At 45.6% G+C, this 25,839-nt stretch overlaps 4 protein-coding genes across 4 annotated transcripts in view; 2 read left to right on the top strand and 2 right to left on the bottom strand.

The window, feature by feature from the left end:
* The window catches only part of dcst2 (DC-STAMP domain containing 2), a 9,288-nt gene extending 7,980 nt beyond the window's left edge, over positions 1 to 1,308 (top strand). Inside the window, exons 13-16 of the mRNA XM_078094141.1 lie at positions 127 to 245; positions 545 to 638; positions 815 to 889; positions 1,020 to 1,308. Coding sequence (XP_077950267.1) covers positions 127 to 245; positions 545 to 638; positions 815 to 889; positions 1,020 to 1,152 — 421 coding nt within the window. The 3' untranslated portion in view covers positions 1,153 to 1,308. The remainder of the gene's footprint in view (positions 1 to 126; positions 246 to 544; positions 639 to 814; positions 890 to 1,019) is intronic.
* A 382-nt stretch (positions 1,309 to 1,690) lies between these two features.
* s100v1 (S100 calcium binding protein V1) lies at positions 1,691 to 6,277 on the top strand. The gene is made up of 3 exons (XM_040169517.2): positions 1,691 to 2,063; positions 4,268 to 4,396; positions 5,066 to 6,277. The coding sequence occupies exons 1-3, from the start codon at positions 2,052 to 2,054 to the stop codon at positions 5,234 to 5,236; spliced, it is 312 nt and encodes a 103-aa protein (XP_040025451.1). The 5' UTR covers positions 1,691 to 2,051; the 3' UTR covers positions 5,237 to 6,277.
* A 1,908-nt stretch (positions 6,278 to 8,185) lies between these two features.
* On the bottom strand, positions 8,186 to 16,111 carry plin6 (perilipin 6). The gene is made up of 8 exons (XM_078094261.1): positions 15,998 to 16,111; positions 14,178 to 14,217; positions 13,716 to 13,914; positions 13,501 to 13,583; positions 13,170 to 13,407; positions 11,225 to 11,403; positions 10,422 to 10,688; positions 8,186 to 9,172 (listed from the first exon to the last, which is right to left on the bottom strand). Exons 1-8 carry the CDS (start codon positions 16,000 to 16,002, stop codon positions 8,762 to 8,764), a joined length of 1,422 nt encoding a protein of 473 aa, XP_077950387.1. The 5' UTR covers positions 16,003 to 16,111; the 3' UTR covers positions 8,186 to 8,761.
* Positions 16,112 to 17,773: 1,662 nt separating this feature from the next.
* On the bottom strand, positions 17,774 to 25,362 carry syt11b (synaptotagmin XIb). The gene is made up of 4 exons (XM_040166086.2): positions 24,947 to 25,362; positions 21,952 to 22,889; positions 21,506 to 21,626; positions 17,774 to 20,767 (listed from the first exon to the last, which is right to left on the bottom strand). The coding sequence occupies exons 1-4, from the start codon at positions 24,978 to 24,980 to the stop codon at positions 20,457 to 20,459; spliced, it is 1,404 nt and encodes a 467-aa protein (XP_040022020.1). The 5' UTR covers positions 24,981 to 25,362; the 3' UTR covers positions 17,774 to 20,456.
* Positions 25,363 to 25,839: the final 477 nt, after the last annotated feature.

The following is a 25,839-nucleotide window of genomic DNA, read 5'->3' as shown; positions in this document are numbered from 1 at the left end:
AACGTCTCGTTAATGTAAGTTGATGTTTTCACATGAATATGGAATCAACATTAGAGATGAATTATAACGTTTAACCTCCCGACCCTTTAAAAGCATTATGGGTAATCGTGAAGAGGTGTGTCCCAGGTTACCTGGAGGGGCTCACCTGTCTCATCTACTGGCTCGTCCGGCGCTCAGCTGTCTGTCCTGCGGGGAGACGGTGAGAGGGGACGACGTGGTCGCCTGTGACGTCCCGCGGTGTGCAGGTAGTCATTGCATCACCTACTGATCACGTCACCACGGACCAATCAAGTGGAGAGCTCTTCTTTCTCCTGGACAGAGCTTTTATTGTGAAATTCTGCCTCCAGGCGTGTGTGCTGAGGGAGTGTCTGTGTGTGTGCGCGAGTGTGTGCTGAGGGGGTGTGGGTTTGTGTGTGTCTCCATGTGTTACTTTGTATCGGGACGTTGCGTTGTTACGTTAAACGGTTAAATGTGAACATACGACAGGAAGTGATGGTCACTTGTTCTGCGAGGTCATTTTCCACTTCCTGCCCTGCGGCTGCAGGCCTGTTCTGTCGGCCATGTTTCCTGAGTCTGGAGAGCACGTGTGCCGTCTGCACGCGACCTCTGACCTCCGGTGAAGAAGGCGAAGAGGAGCTGTGAGTTTCTACAGCGGTCGATGTGTAACTGATGTATTGATCATATTAATGCACAAACAACACTGACTGATTGATTACCATGTCAGCTGTAAGTACTTACAATACAAACCTCTGCTTATGACACATTTAAGAGTTAATCAATAAAGCTGATCGCTGATCAGTGTTACTTCTCTCAGCGACTCCAGTGACGACGAGCAGCTGAACTCAGGAGCAGGAGGAAGTGACATCATAGACTCCGACTCCCAGCTGAGGTGAACTACAGGAAGTATTGATTATCTGACACACACAGACACACCACCACGTGTTTGCAGGGTCGCCCCTGCAGCTGATGGGGAGTTTGACCTGTAGAGCGTCTGTTTGTCCCACCCCGGCTGCTGTCAGTGAAGCAGACATGACGTACCAGGACCGACCCGGGTCGGACGACAGCGACGACTCCTTCCACTCCGCCTCCTCTCGACGGAGCAGCCCGCAGGACCCGAGCCTGCAGTCCGTCCTCGTGCACGCACCGGACTGACTGCAGGACCCCCCCGGACCCCCCAGGACCCTCCAGGACTCTCTAGGACTCTCCAGGACCCCCCAGGACCCTCCAGGACCCTCCAGGACTCTCTAGGACCCTCCAGGACTCTCCAGGACCCCTGTTACGATGCAATTAAAGTTATGGAAGCATGGATTGATTAGTTTCATTCACGCCATGAAGACAGAGAGGACGTAGCTCCGCCCCCTGCGCTCTCTGGAGCTCAGTGTCCTTCTAACGTCTCAGGAAGAACATTTAAGCTTCAGATGAAATATGTAAAATTGGACACTGCTGGCTGAACGAATATATGAAGCACACAGTATTTATGAACATGCAAATACCAAACAAAACTACATTTGAATACGTTTAGTGTCTCAGGTCGTTTGATTGATGTTTTACCTCTAAAGCTGCCTGCTTTCCCATCATGCTCTGCTGTTTTACCTGTGAATCACACTGATGACAGGTGAGTCTGACTTCCTGCTGCTGTCAGCTCTTATCTTTAGTGTACTAATACACAAGTCCCGCCTTCACATTTCACAACTTAAAGTACCCATTATACAGATAAATAGTTCTTATAATAAGTGATGTATGTCGTTTATTTATGACTTCATATCATCTATAGTACGTCATCATTTAGGTAATTATACATTTATTTATAATAGGAATCTGTAAGTAAAGACATTAAATGAAGATGTAGTCAAATGTACAGTAAGAGGTTCTCTAAAGTCACGTACTTATATGTAGTAGAATTAATGTTGATGAAACCAGCAGCAGACTGGTCGCGCTGGTCAGCGCCCAGTGGGCGGGGCGTGAACTGGGCGGATCCCTCCGCGGCTCCGCTTCGCTTCTCGGGACTTTTCGTGGCTTCTTCTTTCCGTTGAGGCAGCGAACCTGCGCAGATGGCGACCACGGTAAGTTCGGCGAGTTTCTATTCGGGTTTCCATGGTGACGTGATTGACACGCGACCTGCCGATAAAGTTCATCTCAGTCGATCGGCTCGCTAGAAAACCGCGTGGTGCGTTCAAGTACACGGAGCAGAAGCACTGTGACACAACGGCTCGGAGTTAGTGAAATATGTAAATGTAAACTATTATATTATATTTATTATTATTATATCAACGTTTACTGGAGTAAAAGTATCAATGTACCTGTACAAATACACGTTACTGGTCACAGATCAAAGCAAAGACTGGTCCCAAACCAGTCGACACCTTCAGCAAACAAACAGGAATTCCAACAGAACAAAAAAAGGATGCTTTTATTTTGAAAGGTGAAACAAGACAACTTGACTTCAGTAAGATTTCACATTCATTAATGTTCATGTAAATGACCTTTTCTTTGACAATTCTTTGCCTCGTTTGACCCTTGGCCACGCCCATAAAGTCGACGTCGCACAGAGATTTTATGATACAAATGCTTTTACATTGGTTCTTAAATGTCCCACTTACAATGAACGCACCATAATGTTAAAGGATGACTTGGGAACATGTATTTAGTGGCGTTGCCAGGCAACAGTGAATAAATAAAGACCGGAAACAAATATTTGATCCGTTTATCTGATCTACTAAATATTAATAAAACTACTTAATTCTTACACAATAATATAGTACATACTATTTTGTGTACTTTAACTATATTTTGAGTTAAATAACTACGGACGGGCCGTTACCGAAGTACAATACTAAATAACAACGTTGTGTGACCATCGTAACCTTTGTGATATTTCTTCTTCCTGGAGGCGGGAAGCATATGGCATTAATTTGTGGGAAATCAACCAATCATTTCTCAACGATTCTTGGAAGTTTGGCTTAAATCGCTGGAGCAGAATGTCGGAATGACATAATATAAAAGCAGTGAGCATCACATTAACGGTTTCTCAATAGCTACTGTTTTCCAACAGACGGTAACGATCAGAACTTCGTAAAAACTCACCTGGAAGTGTTTTCAGTAGAAACTATCTATCTAATAATAATGTGTGTGGTTGAATAAAGGCGCCGTTGGATTCCTTCACTTCCACTCGGCGGTTCTTCATTCATGTTTCTGCGATGCGTTTGATGTTCGTTCGGAAATCAGAGGTTTCTGTCGCAGGAGACGTATAATATGACCGCAGGCTCTTCTGTTGTTGAAAGACAAAAAGAAAGGAATGTGTGTGAGACAGAACGCTGGTCTGAGATCAGCAGATTCCTGAGCGACCAGCCGCCGCCCTGTTTCACAACAGCAGCGAGTCCTCAGAGGCCTCCGCATTCCGCTGCAAAGCCTCATGTCTCCAAAGCCTCATGTCTCCTGACTCCCATGTCTCCAAAGCCTCATGTCTCCTGACTCCCATGTCTCCAAAGCCTCATGTCTCCAAAGCCTCATGTCTCCTGACTCCCATGTCTCCAAAGCCTCATGTCTCCTGACTCCCATGTCTCCAAAGCCTCATGTCTCCTGACTCCCATGTCTCCAAAGCCTCATGTCTCCAAAGCCTCATGTCTCCTGACTCCCATGTCTCCAAAGCCTCATGTCTCCTGAGTCCCATGTCTCCAAAGCCTCATGTCTCCTGACTCCCATGTCTCCAAAGCCTCATGTCTCCAAAGCCTCATGTCTCCTGACTCCCATGTCTCCAAAGCCTCATGTCTCCTGAGTCCCATGTCTCCAAAGCCTCATGTCTCCTGAGTCCCATGTCTCATGGTAGATGAAGGAGTAATTGGTCAAAGACCTCATATGTTGTCTTTTGTTATTCTTGGAGCAAACTGATGTGTTTCTTTTAATCGTCAAGTAGTTACTTTTGTAATGTTGCATTGGAACGTTTCTTTTGGAGACACAGTTTTGTTGTTCCTCTCGTTGACACTTCCAGTCAACTCTGTCGTCCAAGTGGACAATTTACTTTGACGGCTCAGCTCAACGTCCACAGAATCTACAGATCTGATGGAAAGCATTCTGCAGTGTGGGTACATTTACCTACCTTGAGTACTTTCTGTACACACTGGTATCAGTACTTTTACTGAAGTACTTGTAAAGTTGATTCATGAGTCTAAAAACGGAAGATCCTGAAGACTTGAGTCTGTCTCCTGTGACTGATTAGTGATTATTGATCACTGATCATAACGCCGTCTGTGGGGTGTTCTTGTGTCAGTACTCAGATCTGGAGCTGGCCATCAACACGCTGGTCTCTGAGTTTCACGGAGCTGCAGACGACGGACCGACCCTGAACGCCTCTCAGTTCCAGAACATGATCGTCAAGCAGCTGCCGGGGTTCGCCAAGGTCGATCAATAATAAATACGTTATGGATTATACATCTTATCTACGTTATATATGTATATTCATATATATGTATACATTTACATATATAACATTAGGTATTTCTTGGAATACATTTTTGGTTTTCATGTGTTTTTGGTTACACTATAATATAACATCTGGATGTAATACACCGTAATAAATGTAAAAACTATTACGTAACATGGTATGAAGGCGTGGCGGCACAAATCAAGACGACAAGCAGTGGTTTCCCACTAAAGGTCTTGTGATGAGTCTTTCAGCAAAAGGTCAACTTGATTCCAGCAAGAAGAGAAATAACAGAAGAAAGTAGTTTATTCTGGTAGAAATAAAGATAACGTAACATTTCTCCCTCTGACTCGGCCAGTTATCCAGCCGTCATGCTGCTGGGGGGTTTATCCTCCACTGACGACTCCTCTCATGCATCACAATGAGTCATTTATTTGTTTAGTTTATCATCGTACATACAGTCTAATTTAATATTCTATGATATAATACGATACTATAATATCGTGTACTTTATACTTCCATGCTTCCCGTTATTTTCTACTTCAGTGTTTCTTTAAGTGCTTCCTGTCCAACATCAGTATCTTTGTTCTGGTAGCTGTTTCCATGTGGCGCGGTGGTGACTCACTTCCTGTTTCCTTTTTGCAGCAAGTGGAGACCGAGGAGGGTCTGGGTCTGGTTCTGGACCAGATGGGGGTCAAAGATGGTCAGAGCATCTCCTTTGAGAACTTTTGGACTCTGATCAACAAACAGGCAGTCCAGCAGTTTGCCTCCTCCCACAAAGAGAAGAACATCAGCTGTGGCTGCTACTTGATGTGAAACCCGAGACCACCTGAGACCACCTTACTGAAACCTACGACCACCGGACTTCCCCTGAAACCCACCTGAGATTGTTTGTACCTGCATCACATCTGGGACCACCTGACGGACACACCTACATCAACCTGCATTCCAGATACAACCGAGACCACCTGGGACACGAACACACCTGTAAGAAGCTGCATCACCGGGCTGATCAACGGGGGGCGGCAGGAGGATCGTGGGACAGGACGGTGCCGAGAAAGAAGAGTTTCACCATGATGATCAAAGAAAAAAAACATATAATAAATTCATTAATCATCGAGCATAATCATTAATTAGCGGAAGATAAAGGAACTGGAAACTGAAATAAATGTGAACAACGCTAAATAATTAAGGTAATTAGATAAATACATCAAAAACATGCAAAACAAAAACTTGGAAATGCATGTTTTAATTAAAACTCCACAAAAGACAACAATTAAAAAAATAATACATAACTTCGAAAATATATTTAGACAAAACGACTAAACGTGATGAACTAGGTGGATAGAAATTATGATAAGGGAATGGAAACCACCATCACATGCACCAAAATAAATTAACAGAATGAATTATGTAGAATTGAATTAATTTCCACAAAACTGGAAAAGAAATTCTATAAAAATAGTACAGAAAATGAATAAATAATGTGGGTAAATTTATTGGCATTAATCTAAAAAAAGGAATACATGTATTAGTGTTTACAAATCAAATTCCTTGAAAAATGTGAAAGTTAGTTTGTGGTCAAATTATTTCATGTCACTTATTTCTCAGACATTTATTCTTCATCTATTGATGTTTTGATATTTTGGACCTCCGTACCCAGATTCAAACAAGTTTAATTCAGATTACATGTTAACCTGTTAAAGTTGAAGTTGAATTATAAATATGTGATACTAATTCATGTTTGTTTTTCACTAATAAACCTAGTTCTTGGATTTGTATAATCGTGGTTATGTAATGTTGCTCCTTTAACATTCGTTCTTGTCACTAATAAAACTATTCTCTTCTGATACAAAACACCTGGTGATGTTATTTATATTTAATATTCATGTTCTGAAGCACTTAAGAGGTTTAATCAACAGTATTCCTACAATAATAATCATTTACCTACCAACAGGAAGTATTAATATTTCACAGTAACAGGAATTGATACTGTTATCACATATCATATAAAAACATCTTGTCAATAACCTTTTTATAGACTCATATCTGGGGGACTGGGACAGGTTGGTGGAGCTGTGGGGGACGGAGTCAGGACATTGTCTATCAAATCTGCAGTAGAACTCATTCAGCTCGTCTGCAGGCGGAGGTCATTCATGGAGTGGGGGGTTTGGGGTTGTGGTTTGTGAGGCGTTTGAGGCCTCTCCAAACCGAAGCAGTGACGCTGTTGGCGATCGACTGCACTGCATGTGAGTCGGCCAACAGTTCAATAATCTGTTGTTTCTGCAGCCGAGGGTACCGCCAGGACTAACACGATCCCCCTGTTGGACCCGACATCCAGCGAGAATCAATTATCCAATAAATGTATCAATCAAAGGGTTTTTAACACTTAAACCAAACAACACCAAAACACGAGTTATGTCATACAAACAGTGGCTGCTAAATGTTATGCTAACATTTTCAATCTCATTTCACGATAACAATATAATGACTAGTCTCATGTCACAATAAGAATATAATGACTAGTCTCATGTCACAATAACAATATAATGACTAGTCTCATGTCACAATGTCAATATAATGACTAGTCGCATGTCACGATAACAATATAATGACTAGTCTCATGTCACAATAACAATATAATGACTAGTCTCATGTCACAATGTCAATATAATGACTAGTCTCATGTCACAATAAGAATATAATGACTAGTCTCATGTCACGATAACAATATAATGACTAGTCTCATGTCACAATAAGAATATAATGACTAGTCTCATGTCACGATAACAATATAATGACTAGTCTCATGTCACAATAAGAATATAATGACTAGTCTCATGTCACGATAACAATATAATGACTAGTCTCATGTCACGATAACAATATAATGACTAGTCTCATGTCACGATAACAATATAATGACTAGTCTCATGTCACAATAACAATATAATGACTAGTCTCATGTCACAATGTCAATATGACTAGTCTCATGTCACGATAACAATATAATGACTAGTCTCATGTCACAATAACAATATAATGACTAGTCTCATGTCACAATGTCAATATAATGACTAGTCTCATGTCACAATAAGAATATAATGACTAGTCTCATGTCACGATAACAATATAATGACTAGTCTCATGTCACGATAACAATATAATGACTAGTATCATGTCAGGATAACAATATAATGACTAGTCTCATGTCACGATAAGAATATAATGACTAGTCTCATGTCACAATAAGAATATAATGACTAGTCTCATGTCACGATAACAATATAATGACTAGTCTCATGTCACAATAAGAATATAATGACTAGTCTCATGTCACAATTTCAATATAATGACTAGTCTCATGTCACAATAAGAATATAATGACTAGTCTCATGTCACGATAACAATATAATGACTAGTCTCATGTCACGATAAGAATATAATGACTAGTCTCATGTCACGATAACAATATAATGACTAGTCTCATGTCACGATAAGAATATAATGACTAGTCTCATGTCACGATAAGAATATAATGACTAGTCTCATGTCACGATAAGACTATAATGACTAGTCTCATGTCACGATAAGAATATAATGACTAGTCTCATGTCACGATAAGACTATAATGACTAGTCTCATGTCACGATAAGAATATAATAACTGGTCTCATGTCACGATAACGATATAATGACTATTCTCATGTCACAATAACGATGTAATAACGAAGTCATGTGACGGAGGGAAAAAAACGTATTGACATTTTGTATTTTTAGTAACTTTATTCATTTTTGTTTCTATTTTGTGTAAGAAACATTTACAGTCAAATATTATATTAAGTAAATACATTATAACGTTTTTAATATGTGTTTTGAAAATGACCCGGATGTTTATGAAGTTTGTTTGTTAAATACGGTGTAGAGTCCAAAAGCTTTATTGAAACACATACAGACACTTGATTATTTATATGGAAGAACAAACAGATGTTTGTCACATTATAAATATTAGTATATATTAGAATTCATACTTGTTCTATTGTAGGAGAAAAAGCTGATAGAAAGAAGAAGAGGAAAGAGGAGAAGAAGGAAGAGGAGCAGGAAGTGTAGGTGGAGGAGCAGGATCAGGAGGAGAAGAAGATGGAAGAAGAAGAACGAGAAGGAAAAGGAGCAGAAACTGGATGTCTCTCTTCCTTCTCTCATCCCATCATATCAGTGGTGCGCCCTTTTTTCCGCACATGGCAGTTGAAATGCAACTGAAAGGTTAAGGACGGAGAGACTTTCAATGTAAAATAATAACCTGCCGAGCGCACCGACCACTCTGGTGGCGGTGGGGGGCGGTCTAGCACTCGACCTCCCCCGCGGGGTGCGCCGCCTCCTCACTGGTGTGGTCCAGCGAGTTGGGGCTCAGGTACTCGAAAGCCTTCTGGCTCTGGGCCACAAACTGTTTGAGGGGCGCGAGGAGAAGCTCGCTGGCGGAGGGCCGGCGGTGGACCACGCCGTCCTGGGGCGACTTGAGGAGGTCCTCCCCCCCCGGCAGGTCCTTCAGGCTGGAGCGCCGGCGGCCGTTGGGCGGGTCAGGGCTCTGAGGGCTGCGCGTGGCGCGCGAGTAGAGGCTGCGACGGCGGCGCGGGCGCCCGTCCATGGCCTTCAGGAACAAGCTGCTGGCCGAGCCGCGGCGGGACGAGCTGTCGGCCGCCGCCTCCTCCTGGTTCAGGAAGTCCTCCACCTCCTGCGCTGACGGCTGCTGCAGCTGAAAGAAAGACGGGTGTCAAAGCGGGGCTTTGGCCTAGCTTACCATAGACAGCGTTAGCCTAGCTAAGCACAGAGAGCGTTAGCTTCGCTTAGAACTGAGTGTTAGCCTAGCTTAGCGCAGAGAGCGTTGGCGTAGCTTAGCACAGAAAGCGTTGGCTTAGTTTAGAACAGAGAGGATTAGCCTATCTTATCATAGAGAGCGTTAGCCTAGCTAAGCACAGAGAGCGTTAGCCTAGCTTAGCACAGAGAGCGTTGGCTTAGTTTGGAAAAGAGAGGATTAGCCTAGTTTAGCACTGTGAATGATACGCTCATCAGGTTTCTGTAGATCGGGGTTCTATCTGGACCCGGATCTCGCTGAGACTTGCTTCTAACATTAATAACATTAATCACTTTAATACTAACCACACCATTACTTGTTATGATCATATAAAACCATCAACATATAGAACCATCATCCGATGTAATAACCATCACATAGAACCACCATCAGATACAACCACCATCAGATAGAACCATCATCACATAGAACCACCGTCAGATAGAACCACCATCAGATAGAACCATCATCACATAGAACCACCATCAGATAGAACCACCATCTGTCACCAACATCAGATTTAACCACCATCACATAGAACCACCGTTAGATAGAACCACCATCAGATAGAACCATCATCACATAGAACCACCGTCAGATAGAACCACCATCAGATAGAACCATCATCACATAGAACCACCATCAGATAGAACCACCATCACATAGAACCATCATCAGATAGAACCACCATCAGATAGAACCATCATCACATAGAACCACCATCAGATAGAACCATCATCACATAGAACCACCATCAGATAGAACCACCATCACATAGAACCATCATCAGATGTCACCACCATCTGTCACCACCATCAAATTTAACCACCATCACATAGAACCACCATCACATAGAACCATCATCACATAGAACAACCATCAGATAGAACCATCATCACATAGAACCACCATCAGATAGAACCACCATCACATAGAATCATCATCACATAGAACCACTATCAGATAGAACCACCATCCACAGAAGCCTGTGGGGAGGGAGAGCACAGAGACTTCAGAAAGAAGCTAAATGGGTAACGTAGGTTTATGATGGCATTAGTAGTGATGTGATTAATAAGAATAGTGAGGGCAGCAGCAGGTGTCAGTAGGGCCGTAGCAGGAAGCAGGAACCGGATCAGAAGTCGCGTCTCACCAGGTCGTAGAGCGGCGTGGCGTTGATCACCAGCTGCACCAAGATCTTTGCGAGTTCCTGCAGATCTCCCACTCGCTGCTGGATCTGAACCGGCAGATCGCTGATTCGCTGGACGGGCAGCAGCTCGGTCAACTTGGCAGCCTGACCTCTGACCCCGCCCAGGGTCAGCTCCCGGAGACCCTCCGCTCGGTACATCAGTGCCACCAGGAGGCGCTGCAGCTGCTGCAGCAACTCACCCGCCAGCTCCAGGATCCGACCCAGACCCACCTGCAAGGGACAGAATGGGTCAGAATGTGGTCCGACCCGAGAACCACAACATCCAATCTAATGACGTCTAACATTTCCTGTCAGGCCGTTTATGAGCAAAGGATGTAGGACTACGGGGAAAATATTTTTATTTTGGATCATATTAACTGAGTTAAACAGCGGTTGAAATGTGATGAAGTGTGATGATTTAAGATGTGTTATGTAGTGTATTACATATTGAGCATCCTGTGAACCAATGTTGATGGTCACATTCACATTCCATTTCAAAAGCCAGTTGACTCTTAGTAGGAGCATCCCTTGATCCGAAGTTCAGAACTTCACAGCTAGCAGCTAACCTGGCCTCAAGCTAACAGTTTTCATTTGGATTCCAAAATAAAATATTAAATTATTGAATCAACATTATGTAATCGACGAGGAGAAGAAAGACAGGGATTGTGGATAAGGAGGAAATGAAGAACGAAAGAAGAAGAATGAGGAAAAGAAGGAGCAGAAAAAAGAGAGGTGGAGGAGAATGAGCGAGGAGGTGTCTGTCCCACCTTGTCAGCGCCGGCCCCCAGCCTCATTATGGCGCTCTGCAGCTGCTCCCTGACCTTCATCAGACGGTGGTAGAGCTGCAGGCTGAGGTTCAGCAGGAGGCTCCGGACCCTGGTCCACACACTGGGCTCATCCTCATCTTCATCCTCGTACTCCTGCACCTTCATCTCCCACTGGCGACCTGGGGGATCGCCATCATCATCATCCCCATCACCATCATCATCATCACCACCATCACCATCATCATTCCCATCACCATCATCATCATCATCATCATCCCCATCACCACCATCACCATCATCATCCCCATCACCATCATCACCATCATCATCATCCCCATCACCACCATCACCATCATCATCCCCATCACCATCATCACCATCATCATCATCATCATCCCCATCACCACCATCACCATCATCATCCCCATCACCACCATCATCATCCCCATCACCACCATCATCATCCCCATCACCATCATAACCATCATCATCATCCCCATCATCATCACCATCACCATCACCATCACCATCATCATCACCATCATCATCATCCCATCACCATCTTCATCATCATCATCATCCCCATCACCACCATCATCATCCCCATCACCACCATCATCATCCCCATCACCATCATCATCATGCCCATCACCATCTTCATCATCATCATCATCATCCCCATCACCACCATCACCACCATCACCATCATCATCCCCATCACCATCATCACCATCATCATCATCCCCATCACCACCATCACCATCATCATCCCCATCACCATCATCATCATCATCATCCCCATCACCACCATCACCATCATCATCCCCATCACCACCATCATCATCCCCATCCCCATCATCCCCATCATCATCATCATCACCATCACCATCACCATCATCATCACCATCATCATCATCCCATCACCATCTTCATCATCATCATCATCCCCATCACCACCAGCATCATCCCCATCACCATCATCATCATCCCCATCACCATCATCATCCCCATCACCACCATCATCATCCCCATCACCATCATCATCATGCCCATCACCACCATCACCATCATCACCATCATCATCATCATCATCCCCATCACCACCATCACCATCATCATCCCCATCACCACCATCATCATCCCCATCCCCATCATCATCATCATCATCATCATCCCCATCACCACCATCATCATCCCCATCACCATCATCATCATCCCCATCACCATCATCATCCCCATCACCATCATCATCATCCCCATCACCATCATCATCATGCCCATCACCATCTTCATCATCATCATCATCATCATCCCCATCACCATCACCATCACCATCACCATCATCATCATCCCATCACCATCTTCATCATCATCATCATCCCCATCCCCATCTTCATCATCATCATCACCACCATCACCATCTTCATCATCATCATCATCCCCATCCCCATCACCATCTTCATCATCATCATCCCCATCCCCATCACCATCATCATCACCATCATCATCATCCCTATCACCATCACCATCATCATCATCCCATCACCATCTTCATCATCATCATCATCCCCATCCCCATCACCATCTTCATCATCATCATCCCCATCCCCATCACCATCATCATCACCATCACCATCATCCCTATCACCATCTTCATCATCATCCCCATCACCACCATCACCATCATCATCATCCCCATCACCATCATCATCATCATCATCCCCATCACCATCTTCATCATCATCCCCATCACCATCTTCATCATCATCATCACCACCATCACCATCACCACCATCACCACCATTATCCACATCATCATCATCATCATCATCATCAGTAGAGGGGCTCTTTTTTCTTTAACACCAAATGAATCTGCATATTCTCCTCCTCGGTGGAACCGGGTCCGACCCCAGACGCAGCTCTTATTGTGAAGGGCCAGACTCACGCAGCGTGGGAGGGAGGGGCAGGTAGTAGGCGCTGGCGTCCTCCAGGCGGGTCAGCACGTCGTCCAGCCCCCACGCAGCGGCCTGGCCCGCCTGGGAGTCCTGCAGCAGGCGCACGGCGCTCGAAGCCGCCGCAGAGAGACTCTCCAGCTGGTCCAGAGCTCCGTCCAGTCCGTCCACCACCCACAGCTGCACGTCATCCAGCGTCAGGAAGAAGGCGTCCTTCAGGTGGCCCACCACCTGCCGACGTGATCACATGATCAGCAATCCATCAGATGATGAATCCTTCTCATCGAATCAATACAATCCTGATCATCAATAACTGGTTGTCACCTCCTCCGTCGATTGATTCAGAATCGGGAAGCTTTTCTCCAGACGATCGAGACCAAAGAGGAAGAAACTGTTGGCTACTTCAACTGAAAACACAGAATATACAAGGATTAGGAGTACTAGTAGTAGTACTAGTAGTATGCCATATGTAGAGCAATATGTATCTCAGTGTAGTACCAGTAATACATTCAGTAGTAGTAGTACTTAAACACACATACTCTGCGGCTCCAGACTCTGGAGGAGGGGCGTGGCCCTCGTCATGGCAACCTGGGAGACGCTGCGCATGCCGACCTCGGCGACTCCGCCCATCAGGCTCAGCAGAGGGTAGCGACCTTTGACCTCTGAGTACACGGAGGTCATGGACTGCAGCGCCGAGCTGACCAGCGGCAGACTGGACACCCTCAGCACGGCACTGGTCTGAAACACAGGAAGTGATTGATTGGTCCGTCCCTCAATGAGCTCCCACTTCCTGTCCCCATGGTTCCTACTCAAAGACATTCCCAGTAAAAGTACCAATACTTCACTGTGATAAACTACAACCACAGAGGAGAAGTACTCCCTGTAAAAGTACAACGGCACACTGTTGTATAGTTTCAAAGTGTAAGTGTGTGTGTTGTGTGTATTCTGTGTGTGTGTGTGTGTATGTTGTGTGTGCGTTGTGTAAACGGGGGAGGAGTCACCTCGTGATGATGACGTTCTGACATTTCTCCTTCACCAAATCTGAGGAGCAAACAAACAGCAGAGATCAGTGAGGAGAACATGAGGCAGTCAGCTGACAGAGAGAGACCACAGAGACCTGGAGACCGCTGTGAAACACACACACACACACACACACACACAGAGACACACACACACACACACATAGAGACACACACACACACACAGAGACACACACACAGAGACACACACACAGAGACACACACACAGAGAGACACACACACACACACATAGAGACACACACACACACACACAGAGACACACACACAGAGACACACACACACACATAGAGACACACACACACACATAGAGACACACACACACACACAGAGACAGACAGACACACACACACACACACACACATAGAGACACACACACACACAGAGACACACACACACACACACACACACACATATAGAGACACACACACACACACACACACACACACACAGACACACACACACACACATAGAGACACACACACAAACACACACACACAGAGACACACACAGACACACACACACACACATAGAGACACACAGACACACACACACACACACACACAGACACACACACACACACACACATAGAGAGACACACACACACACACAGAGACACACACACACACATAGAGACACACACACACACAGAGACACACACACACATAGAGACACACACACACACACACACACACACACACATAGAGACACACACACACACACACATAGAGACACACACACACACACAGACACACACACACACACACACACACATAGAGACACACACACACACAGAGACACACACACACATAGAGACACACACACACACACACACACACACACACACACACACACACACACATAGAGACACACACACACACAGAGACACACACACACATAGAGACACACACACACACACAGAGACAAACACACACACATAGAGACACACACACACACACACAGAGACACACACACACACACACACAGAGACACACACACACACATAGAGACACACACACACATAGAGACACACACACACACACACACACACACACACATAGAGACACACACACACAGACACACACACACAGAGACACAAACACATAGACACACACACACACACACACACACTGAACACAATGAACTTTAATCACAAAGGATCATTAGATTTAATATTCAACATCCGGGTTTAAAGTGACCTGATGGATCATAAATGCTACGTCGGGTGACGGTGTCATGACCCCGTGTTCACCGCATCACAATAATATCAATAACTCAATGTAAATGTAGAAAGACAAAATACTGCATTGAGTGGATAAAAAACATCTCGCCAAAGAGGAAACGTCTAAAAAGAGTTGAACAATTCAATTTGAGACGGAGGAATTGAAGAATTGAATCTGCTGATTGACTTGTCAGATGTGACGTAGAGAAGAGTCTGCGTTAAGGATCAACTCCTTTACGCAGGATTCACCTATAAACCAGGCGGAGGACAAAGTGCTTTCAAGATTGTTTCATTTTTGGGGGATTTGGATGAATTTCAACGACAAAAAAAAGAAATCTCTAAAATAATGTCTTAAGAAAATAATTAAATATTTCAAATCTTTTGTTCAGACGTCATTTCAAGTTGATAATAATGTGTTTTGTTTATTTGATTATGAAAACATGTTGAATATCTGTCAGGTGATGAATCTATCAATCAAATGATCAGAGAAAATACAGTCAAATACAAAACTAAAAGAGGTCCAGTTATAAACCCGTGTTGACTAAAGAAGAACTGGTCTTACCCCATCAGAAAGGCTCAAGGGTCGAGGCGGCGCTGAACTGGGTGATGACGAAGATGAAGACTCTCAGACTCTGTGACCCGCTCATAAAGACTCGAAGGGAGGTGCTCGTCCGCCTGAGATCAGCCACCCGATTGGCCGAGAGCGCCGTGATGTCACCGGCGATGCCCGATTAACCGCTCGATTTGTCGACGACCAATCAATTAATAAAACACTCAATGAAGTCATTCAGCAGAGACACACACAACCTACTTATATTTATTATTTTCATATGCAATTCCTCAAACCATATTCCAGGTCTACAGTCGACTAAGAAAACTCCTCCCACTACCACTAAATCCAAACCAATAAAACATCCATCTACGGACCGTAGACGTACTGTTATTATTGGGCTAGCTGGTTAGCATGCTAACGTCATTAGAGATTTTAGAACTGACGGTAGTTGCATGCTAACGCCAGTAGCTCAACGTTCTTCAGATGAATCATGTTCACAATGGAGGGGGAGTTCCTCAGGGTTCCATCCTTGGTCCTCTTCTTCTCATAAAAGATCAGTCACATTACTACCTAATATTTACCATAATCACACTGTGCCGAGTTAAAAGAACAGAACCAGGAACCTGAACAGTTCCCGCTCGGGAGGCTCAGATGTCCGTGGTCTCCTTGAACGCCTCTTCAAGCACGGAAGCCACAATGGAACGTCTTCATGTCATCAGAGAGCAGCGATGGAGCAAAAGAGGTCCTTAGCGTTTCACTCATTTTCATCCCTCGCATTAAGATTTAATTTCTGGGACAGATTTCCACCGTTAGAGTTCTGAACTAGTAACAAGAACAAGGTGTCAACACACAAACAAATGACGAACATTGAGGTGGAGCTTAAAATCAGACAGATATGAAGAAATCAGTCAGATTGTCTTTACTGAAAGACACTGAAAGGAGATGACGAAAGGCCCTCTGATGGGCCATGAATGCGACGCCATGACCTCGCCCTCAGCGTCTAGGATCCTTTATCTGATCAGAGTCTGTATTTCCAGGAGAAACCGCGGCTGCTGTCAGATCAGATCTCTGCCCCCTGACGCCAGCGAGGCCTCTACCAGCTGACCCCGGATCAGATCCTCACGGGTTCCGAGTAGACGTTAAAACCTGCGACAGCTTGCCAGTTGTTCTCCTCCCCGGCGTGACAGATTCTCAGGGGAGACTCGTGAACTCGTTGGGAGGGCCGGAGGTGTGATGAAAGGAGCGCTGTGTGTGGGCGGGAGGCCTCCATGTGACCGCGACGCTCTCGGGTTACGCTGTAACGAGCGGCGACACGCCGGATTCGGCGTTTTCTTTGGAACTAAAGTTGACGAACGGCGCATCACAGAGGCCTTCAGTTCTCCAGAGAGAAGCTTCTACTTCTTACCCAACGCCGGCGTCACATGACCCTCACCTCGCTTTGAAGGTGAGGCTTCCTGGACCTAAAGGGATGACATCATTGTGTCTTGATTCTGATGCCAGAAGCCACAGAGACGAGTCCGAGGGGTCTGGGGTCAGCGGGTACGGCCTTAAGGGGGACAACGTGGCGTAAAAGTACTTTATAACTTATATAAGTAAATGTCATAGTATGATAAGAAGAACCATAAGTACCTCTGAGATGAGACAGTAAAAAGTACCTCACAATTGTCCTCCAGTACATGTACCCTGATGCCTCTGTGGGGTACATAAACATGTTTTTTGAAGGTTTGAGCAGTGGATAAACACTGTATTAAATATATAATCTTCAAATGATATTACTAACAATGCTTTGACTCGTTGTAGTTTTTATTAACATTCCTCCAGGTTTCACAACTCAAACACACCAAACAGGAAACATCTTCACCTCTGTACAAATCTACAGCGTTGTTGTCCCTTCAGAAGAAACCGTCTCCGGGTCACTTCCTGTCTGCCGACGAGCAAACTCGAGGAGGAGCGACTCCGGTGTGACGGAGATATTAAAAAGCTCCTAACAAACATCTACAGGTCTTTATAAAAACACACCGAGCAAAGTGAGAGCATCTCTAGAGGTCCGTCAGAGGATGAACGAGGTGGGACGGAGGCAGGAAGTGGAGGCGGAGCTGTGGCGGCCGACGCCCCCAATTTCAATATTTGCTATATTTTTTGATGAGGAGACCGAGAGAAGCAACGCTCGGTCTGACGAAGTGACACTGTAGCCAGCAAAAGGGAGGAAGTATTTTGGAGCGTAAAGCAGCAGGAAGTCCTGATGAGATCTTTTAACGTGGGGGGGAAGCTGTTTTTGATAAGAATATTAAATCTGTTATCAAAACAATATTATGTTATTCTCCATATTTAGTCCAGGTCAAAACGAGTCCAGGTCATAATGAGTCCAGGTCATAAGGAGTCCAAGTCATGACGATTCCAGATCGTAATGATTCCAGATCGTAATGATTCCAGGTCATAAGGAGTCCATGTCATGAGGAGTCCAATTCATAACGAGTCCAGGTCAGAAGGAGTCCAAGTCATAAGGAGTCCAAGTCATAACGAGTCCATGTCATAAGGAGTCCAATTCATAACGAGTCCAGGTCAGAAGGAGTCCAAGTCATAAGGAGTCCAAGTCATAACGAGTCCAGGTCAGAAGGAGTCCAAGTCATAACGAGTCCAAGTCATAACGAGTCCAGGTCATAAGGAGTCCAATTCATAACGAGTCCAGGTCAGAAGGAGTCCAAGTCATAAGGAGTCCAAGTCATAACGAGTCCAGGTCATAACGAGTCCAATTCATAACGAGTCCAGGTCATAAGGAGTCCAAGTCATAAGGAGTCCAAGTCATAACGAGTCCAGGTCAGAAGGAGTCCAAGTCATAACGAGTCCAAGTCATAACGAGTCCAAGTCATAAGGAGTCCAAGTCATAACGAGTACAGGTCATAAGGAGTCCAAGTCATGACGATTCCAGATCGTAATGATTTCAGATCGTAATGATTCCAGGTCATAAGGAGTCCATGTCATAACGAGTCCAAGTCATAACGAGTCCAGGTCATAAGGAGTCCAAGTCATAAGGAGTCCAAGTCATAACGAGTCCAGGTCATAAGGAGTCCAGGTCATAAGGAGTACAGGTCATAAGGAGTCCAAGTCATAAGGAGTCCAAGTCATAACGAGTCCAGGTCATAAGGAGTACAGGTCATAAGGAGTACAGGTCATAAGGAGTCCAGGTCATAAGGAGTCCAAGTCATAAGGAGTCCAGGTCATAAGGGGTCCAGGTCATGACGATTCCTGATCATAACGAGTCCTGATCATAACGAGTCCAGGTCATAAGGAGTCCAGGTCATGACGATTCCTGATCATAACGAGTCCTGATCATAACGAGTCCTGATCATAACGAGTCCAGGTCATAACGAGTCCAGATCATAAGGAGTCCAGGTCATGACGAGTCCTGATCATAACGAGTCCTGATCATAACGAGTCTCAATCAGCCGCCACAGCTGCTTCCTGCTGAGACTACTTAGTAAATGAAGTATTTTACAAGGTCTCTCGTCCTGCTCCAGGCCGCTCTATCAGCATCTTTCCAGTCGTCTTCAGTCAGGAGACGTGAACCGTTTGTAAATCCACATGAAGCTGAGGGATCCTCCAGGATCAGGACTGAGGAGAGAGAACCGGGGATCATGCTGCCGCCGCCCCGGAACATGTGGGACACGTCACTTAACTGGTCCTACTGAGGAGTACTTATACTTGGATATATTAGGATATATTATATTACACAGTGTTAGTGAGTCATTTAAATGTTGCATCATGGTCCTGTCAATCACTTAGTGGGATGTCAGCAGTTCTTCATTTGGACTTTTTTTGTTTACTCTTCGGACAGACATGCATAACTGCATGACAACAACAGCAAGAGGGGGAATCTTCTTTTTTCTTTTCTTTTTTAATATCTGAGCATTCCTTCCCCCCGTCGACACACTCAGCACAGTCTGATCGATGACTCACGGCTCCTTCTGGGGGGGGGGGGGGGGGGGTGTTCACACCCGGCGTTCCCTCCAGTCTTCGGGGATCTGACCGCGTGACGCCTGAACTTCTACAGCTATATAAGACTAGTGAGGGTGCGTTACCACGGTGACGTACAATCACTGCGTTTGACTCATTTGTCGAATAACAATTGATTTCAAAAGGCAAGATGTTCGCTGAATAAATCGGTGATTCTAGATTTTATTGTATTTATTAATCCTTAACATCTCCGTGTGGATCTCTGGGCTGAACACACATCTCTTTGTTTGCCCTTGCTATGAATCATGGGTAATTCCCTCGGGCCCAGGCTGATGTCAAGCGTTCATAACGGGCGGAGGAGGTCTGCGAGGGACCAGACACAACTTCTTTGTCTCTTTGCCACCATAAGAGCTGACGTGGGATCAGATCGCCGGAGACGCATGTGAGCACCAGGTGTGAACGGGGTGTGTGTGTGTGCGTGCGTGCGTGTGTGTGTGAGTCTTTAGCTCCTCCCTCAGTACTCGCTCAGGCTGTGCCATTTGGAGATCTGCCGGCGGGGGTTTTCGCAGACCTCCCTCCAGTGGGAGGCGCCGGAGGGGGCGGGGCCGTGGAGGCCCAGCAGCAGGCGGCCCAGCACCTCGTTCTTGGTGGTCCGGTCGAAGTCCACCACCAGGAACTCCACGGAGATCTCGGGCAGCAGCTCCGGCGGGATGTCGTAGATGAAGGACTCGTTGAAGACGGGGTTCAGCGTGCACTTCTTCACATGCGTCTTCTTCTTGGCGATGCGCTTGCGTCCGTAGAAGACGTTCACCTTCACGTACGGGTCTGAGGGGAAGAACAGAACTTTAGTCACCGCATAGTCGTGATATAATTAGTAGCTTTAATGGCTTCATCTAAAACAATAGAACCTTGAGAAATGTTTGTTTTTAGGATTTTAGTGTGACGCTTTGAGGCTGGTTGGTATTTATTTAAAAATTACAAGCAGCTTTCGTCTGTTCGTGTTTTTAATTATTCTTTTTACAATAAGAATCTCCTTCAGGAAACAGTGTGAGCTTTGGACAGGAGAAAAAAAACTTTCTCAATGTTTATTCAGAAATAGATTATACACTTCTAATGATTAAATGTCACTCATCTGATGTGTTTTAGTCTGCAGACATTTAAATACTGGACTCTTAACTCCATTAAATCTCAAACAGATGTGGAACCAGAACAAAAGAAGATTAGTGTGGAATCTACTAAATAAAATGACAGTTAACATTATTAAAGGAATTGTTTGTCATCTATGAGGATGAAGACCGTAATTGTCTTCCCTCCATCATCTGTCCTCCAGCGCCCCCTTCAGGACCAGCTGGGAGGGACAGAACTTCAGATGTTAATCGAATCACAGGAAAAAACTTCTACTCCATCATAATAATACTAATATTGAAATTGATAATACATTAGAGAATATTCTGAATATTTGTACAGCGGTATTAAACGTAGTCTTTGTACTACCCTGTGAGGTGATTGGTGTATTCTGTGCGTGTTTATGTTGAAGTCTGTGGACGTTGAGTCGGGACTCACTCGCGGACAGGCCGGTGATGTCCATCTTGGGGAGGTGTCGGGCCTTCAGGACGACCACGCTGAGGCGATGAGACACCGGCTGGTAGGACAGAGACGCCAGCAGCTCGCCACGAGTCTCACACTGACGACACAAGCACACGGAGCTCCGCTCGGGTCACATGGCCACGTGGTATCACCACATAATACTATAACATCCCCTCAGTGTTCATCTATTCTTCTTCTTTTTTATGAGAGTCATCATGAATATTATTCTGCTCTAAAGACTCACGGTTCTGCTTCCACACAGAAGCAAGACTTTTATTTTGAAGGGACAGACGTGTGTCCAGGAGGGTCTGAGAGAACATCTGATATCAGAGCCCTCTGATCTTTAGAGAGATGAGTTATTGATCAGTTGCTCCATGCGGCTCCTTAGTTAGATGGAGAGAACCAATAAGACATCTGCTCACCTGCATGTTCCTCTTGCTGATCTGCTGGCTCAGGTGGACTCGGCCCGTGCTCGGGTCCACGCCCTTCAGCGGCACCACGGCCTCGCCGACGACGTCGTCGCGAGCGAAGCGGTCGAAGCTGAGGACCAGGAAGTGCAGGGTGAGCTCGGGCAGCGAGCTGTAGGCCACGCCGTAGAAGGTGAAGGTCTCGTCGAACAGGGGGTCCAGGGTCTTCCTCAGCACGCGGGTCTTGACGCGGTGCTTCTTCTCCGGCAGGATGGTCATCTTCACGTAGGGGTCCGAGCTGCCCGCCTGCTCATCCATGGCGGGGAGGCCCCGGGCGCCGACGATGGTCACCACCAGCGCCTTCTTGGGGAAGTTGTAGTCGACAGTGAGGCTGACGGTGCCCAGACTCGGGTCGGGCTCCGGCTCTGAGGGGGCCGGGGTGAAGGGGGACGCCGTCTTGCTGCTGGTCTGGCTACTGCCGGCCGAGCTGCTGTCCAGGCAGCAGTAGTCGGCGCGGACCGGCAGAGCCCGCTCCGTCCGCCCTGCGCCGTGGGCGGGGCCTGGCCCGGCGGGCGGGACCAGATGACTCATTTGGAGCTGACCCGGGACGTCCAGGATGTTGTTCTCGGCGTCCACCAGCACCAGGCCCCTCCCCGCGCCAGCTGTTGGGAAGCCGCGCTCGCCGTCACGCTTGGACCGGTCCGCGCGCCGGATGCCTCGGACGATCCTCTTGCTACTGCTGAGGGATTCTGGGTAAATGCTGATGCCCTTCAACATGTGGATGAACTTGTAAGGGGGGTCTTCGGAGTCGCAGTAACGGTCGCCGTGCAGCTTGTAGCGTCCAGAGACGCGAAGGTAACGCCGTTGACAGAAGGACCAGAGCAGAACCAGAACCACCACCACCAGAACCAGAACCCCAGCTCCCAGGAAGCCCGCCAGGACCGGAGACATGGCTGAGACACACACAGCGACACCACCAGTCAGCCACCCATCAATCATTACGTCATCATTACGTCATTACGTCATCATCATCATCACGTCATCATCATCATCACGTCATCATCATCACGTCATCATCATCATCACGTCGTCCTCTGTCTCGCTTCATCAATGAAACATTTACTTTGTTTACCGTCACGTTGGACTCGTTCTCGTAAGCGATATCTGCGTTATGAGGATCTTCAGTGGAAACAGCAGATCAAGTTTAACTCATCTTGAATAACATAAGATGAACAATTTCCCACAATGCAGCAGACACAAGCGGAGGCCAGTGAGGTTCTTTGTTTGCTGTGTACAGTGTTGTTGTCTTCATCCGCGCGCACACACACACACACACACACACACACACACACACACACTTTGAACCAACCATAAGTTGACTAATAATTTAAGAGAAGCCTCTGTGTTGGAGGCCACGTACAGTGTGTAGCATCCAACATTAGATGTCATTTCAACCAATAAAATTAAAGCATTTCATAAACACACAAATCAAATAATCGAGCTGTTGATAGTGAATTAATATTCTACATAAGTAAGCTACTAAAAAGGAAAAGTGGAAGTAATAAATAAAGAATAACTATAAGCAATAACCAGACGAAAGGATCTCATATTATCACCTTGAATCAAGGACTCATTTAATCAATTCATCTGTGGGTCACACCTCCACTTTGAGCGAGTCCGTCTTCATATGAGTTCAATTTAAATACATCTGATATTTCTAGAACAGGGTTATAGAACATCTAGAACAGATCTAGAACATGGAGCCAGTCTGAGGGCTTTAACCCTCTGAGATGATTCCAGCTGAGTCATCTCCAGGTGACAAGTGCTTAATGCCACAGTTGTCTTTGCTCTTAATGGGTTCTGAGCAGCTTCCCCTCATTAAGTCTTCATTCATTTAACCTCATTTCAGTGCGTTTAAGTCGTGCGTTTTGGAACCAGGTGATGAGGTTGATATGAATCACCTGATAGAAGCTGACGCATTAAAGGTTCACAATAAGGAAGAAATGAAGTGAGGTTTAAAATATTTGATCATCCGTTTGCAGCTTAGTTTCTGGATTCCGTGCAACGTGTTTCAAACACCACGGCGATCTGTTCATTACATACGGAGAACGTGAGCAGGGGACCAAGAACCACAACCGGAGAGACACCTCCTTCCTATTGAGACCCGAGCCATGACGTCATGTTTGGGAACCAGCTGAAAGCAGCTCGCTGCCTAGCAACACGCACACACACACACACACGCACACGCACACGCACACCATATATACATGTATATATATGAATGGATAAAAAATAATCATATATTAATACTAAAGTACATCAATCTATCAGTAATAATAGTCTGAATATAGATACTGTGACAAGATATTGTTACAGTCTGTAGTACTTAACCTGTGGCATTAGTACTCTTGCTGTATGAGAGTAACTGTACAGTATTAATACTTATTATTTGTAGATTAACTGTATAACAGTATTTGTACACAATAGTATTAGTAGGCTACATTTAACGGAGTACTTTTACACCACGGTATTTGTACTGTATAAGAGTACATTGGCTGATGTAGTTTGATGGCACGAGTAACAGAGTATTTGTACACTGTACAAATACTCTGTTACCTGATGGTAGCATCCGGGTACCTCGGGTTCAAAACAACGCCGCGTTCAGACATGACGTCACCTCAGATACACCACCCCGACTGGCACGCGCGCGCACGCAGATGAGGCCCCCAAGAGGAAGCCGCCCTGTGTGACGTCATGGATGTTATTCTCTTTGATCTCACGTTCCTCCGGTTAAATTCTCTCCCAACACCAGCGCCATTTTGTCTTTAAATGTTCCCTTTGGCTGCTTGTTAATAATGGAGATTATTATGAGGACGACACGGGGCGTTTAGGCCCGATACACCTGCTGGATTCCCCGTTGACCCAAATAAAACCGTCCGGGACCGACTGAAAGCCGTTATCTCGACGACGAGCCGCGGGGCGCGGGACACCGAACGGGCCCGGGTCTCACCGTAGGCCGGTCCGAGCTCGATGACATCCGCCATTTTGTTGTCCGGACGGAGCGGGAAGAAGAGCGCAGAGATGGAGGAGACACCGCCCGACTACCGGCCGCTCCCACTCACACCCATAGAGGGCCGAGAGGCCGAGAAGAAGCCGCTGGTCCGGGAGAGGCGCCGCTCCAGGGACCCGATGGCGTCCCGTCTCTGTCTCTGTCTTTCCGCGGTCTCTTCTGTCCCCCCGTCTTCTCTGCCTCTGTTCCTGCGCACTGATGCTCGCGCTCGGATGCAGGGAGGCTGCGCGGAGGCGCTCGCGATGAGACTGGACACAGATGGCGGATTGAAGGCGATGACCCACTCCGCGCAAAAGAGCAGTGAAGCTGATTATACGTTTAACACGCATATCCAGTAGGACGGTCCTTAGCGTGGTATTGAATTTTGTGCATAATGCAACTAATTGCCACAAAAAATAATGCAATTAATCCAGTTCAATTTCATCGTTGCCAAGCACTAATTTATAAACATAATATATATACTTTACATTTTGCACTTTTATTGTACTACAGCTACAGCTCAGAGATATTCTAATACATCTCAGAGGTACATATTGTGACATACATATATTATTAAATATATAATTAATGATATTCTGTTGATTTCTCCAAGCTGTACTGACAGCTTCATTTTTCATGTTAATAAGTCATTGTTTAAATGAAAAAATAATAAATATAATTCGAGGATAGATTTTGGTTAAAGCTTTCAATGTGCGAGTGTAATTACTTATTTTTTACAAAACTTAAAAAGATAAAACGTCGACCTTACGAAACCTCAATAACGTGAACCTTTCGGTTGACAGAAAAGTCATCAGAGTGGGAGGTCACCGCGTTGTCCTCCTCAGTGCAATGGT

This window comes from Gasterosteus aculeatus, chromosome 20 (assembly GCF_964276395.1).
Source record: "Gasterosteus aculeatus chromosome 20, fGasAcu3.hap1.1, whole genome shotgun sequence".
Lineage (NCBI taxonomy): Eukaryota > Metazoa > Chordata > Actinopteri > Perciformes > Gasterosteidae > Gasterosteus > Gasterosteus aculeatus.
This window is presented reverse-complemented; position numbering and strand designations above follow the sequence as displayed.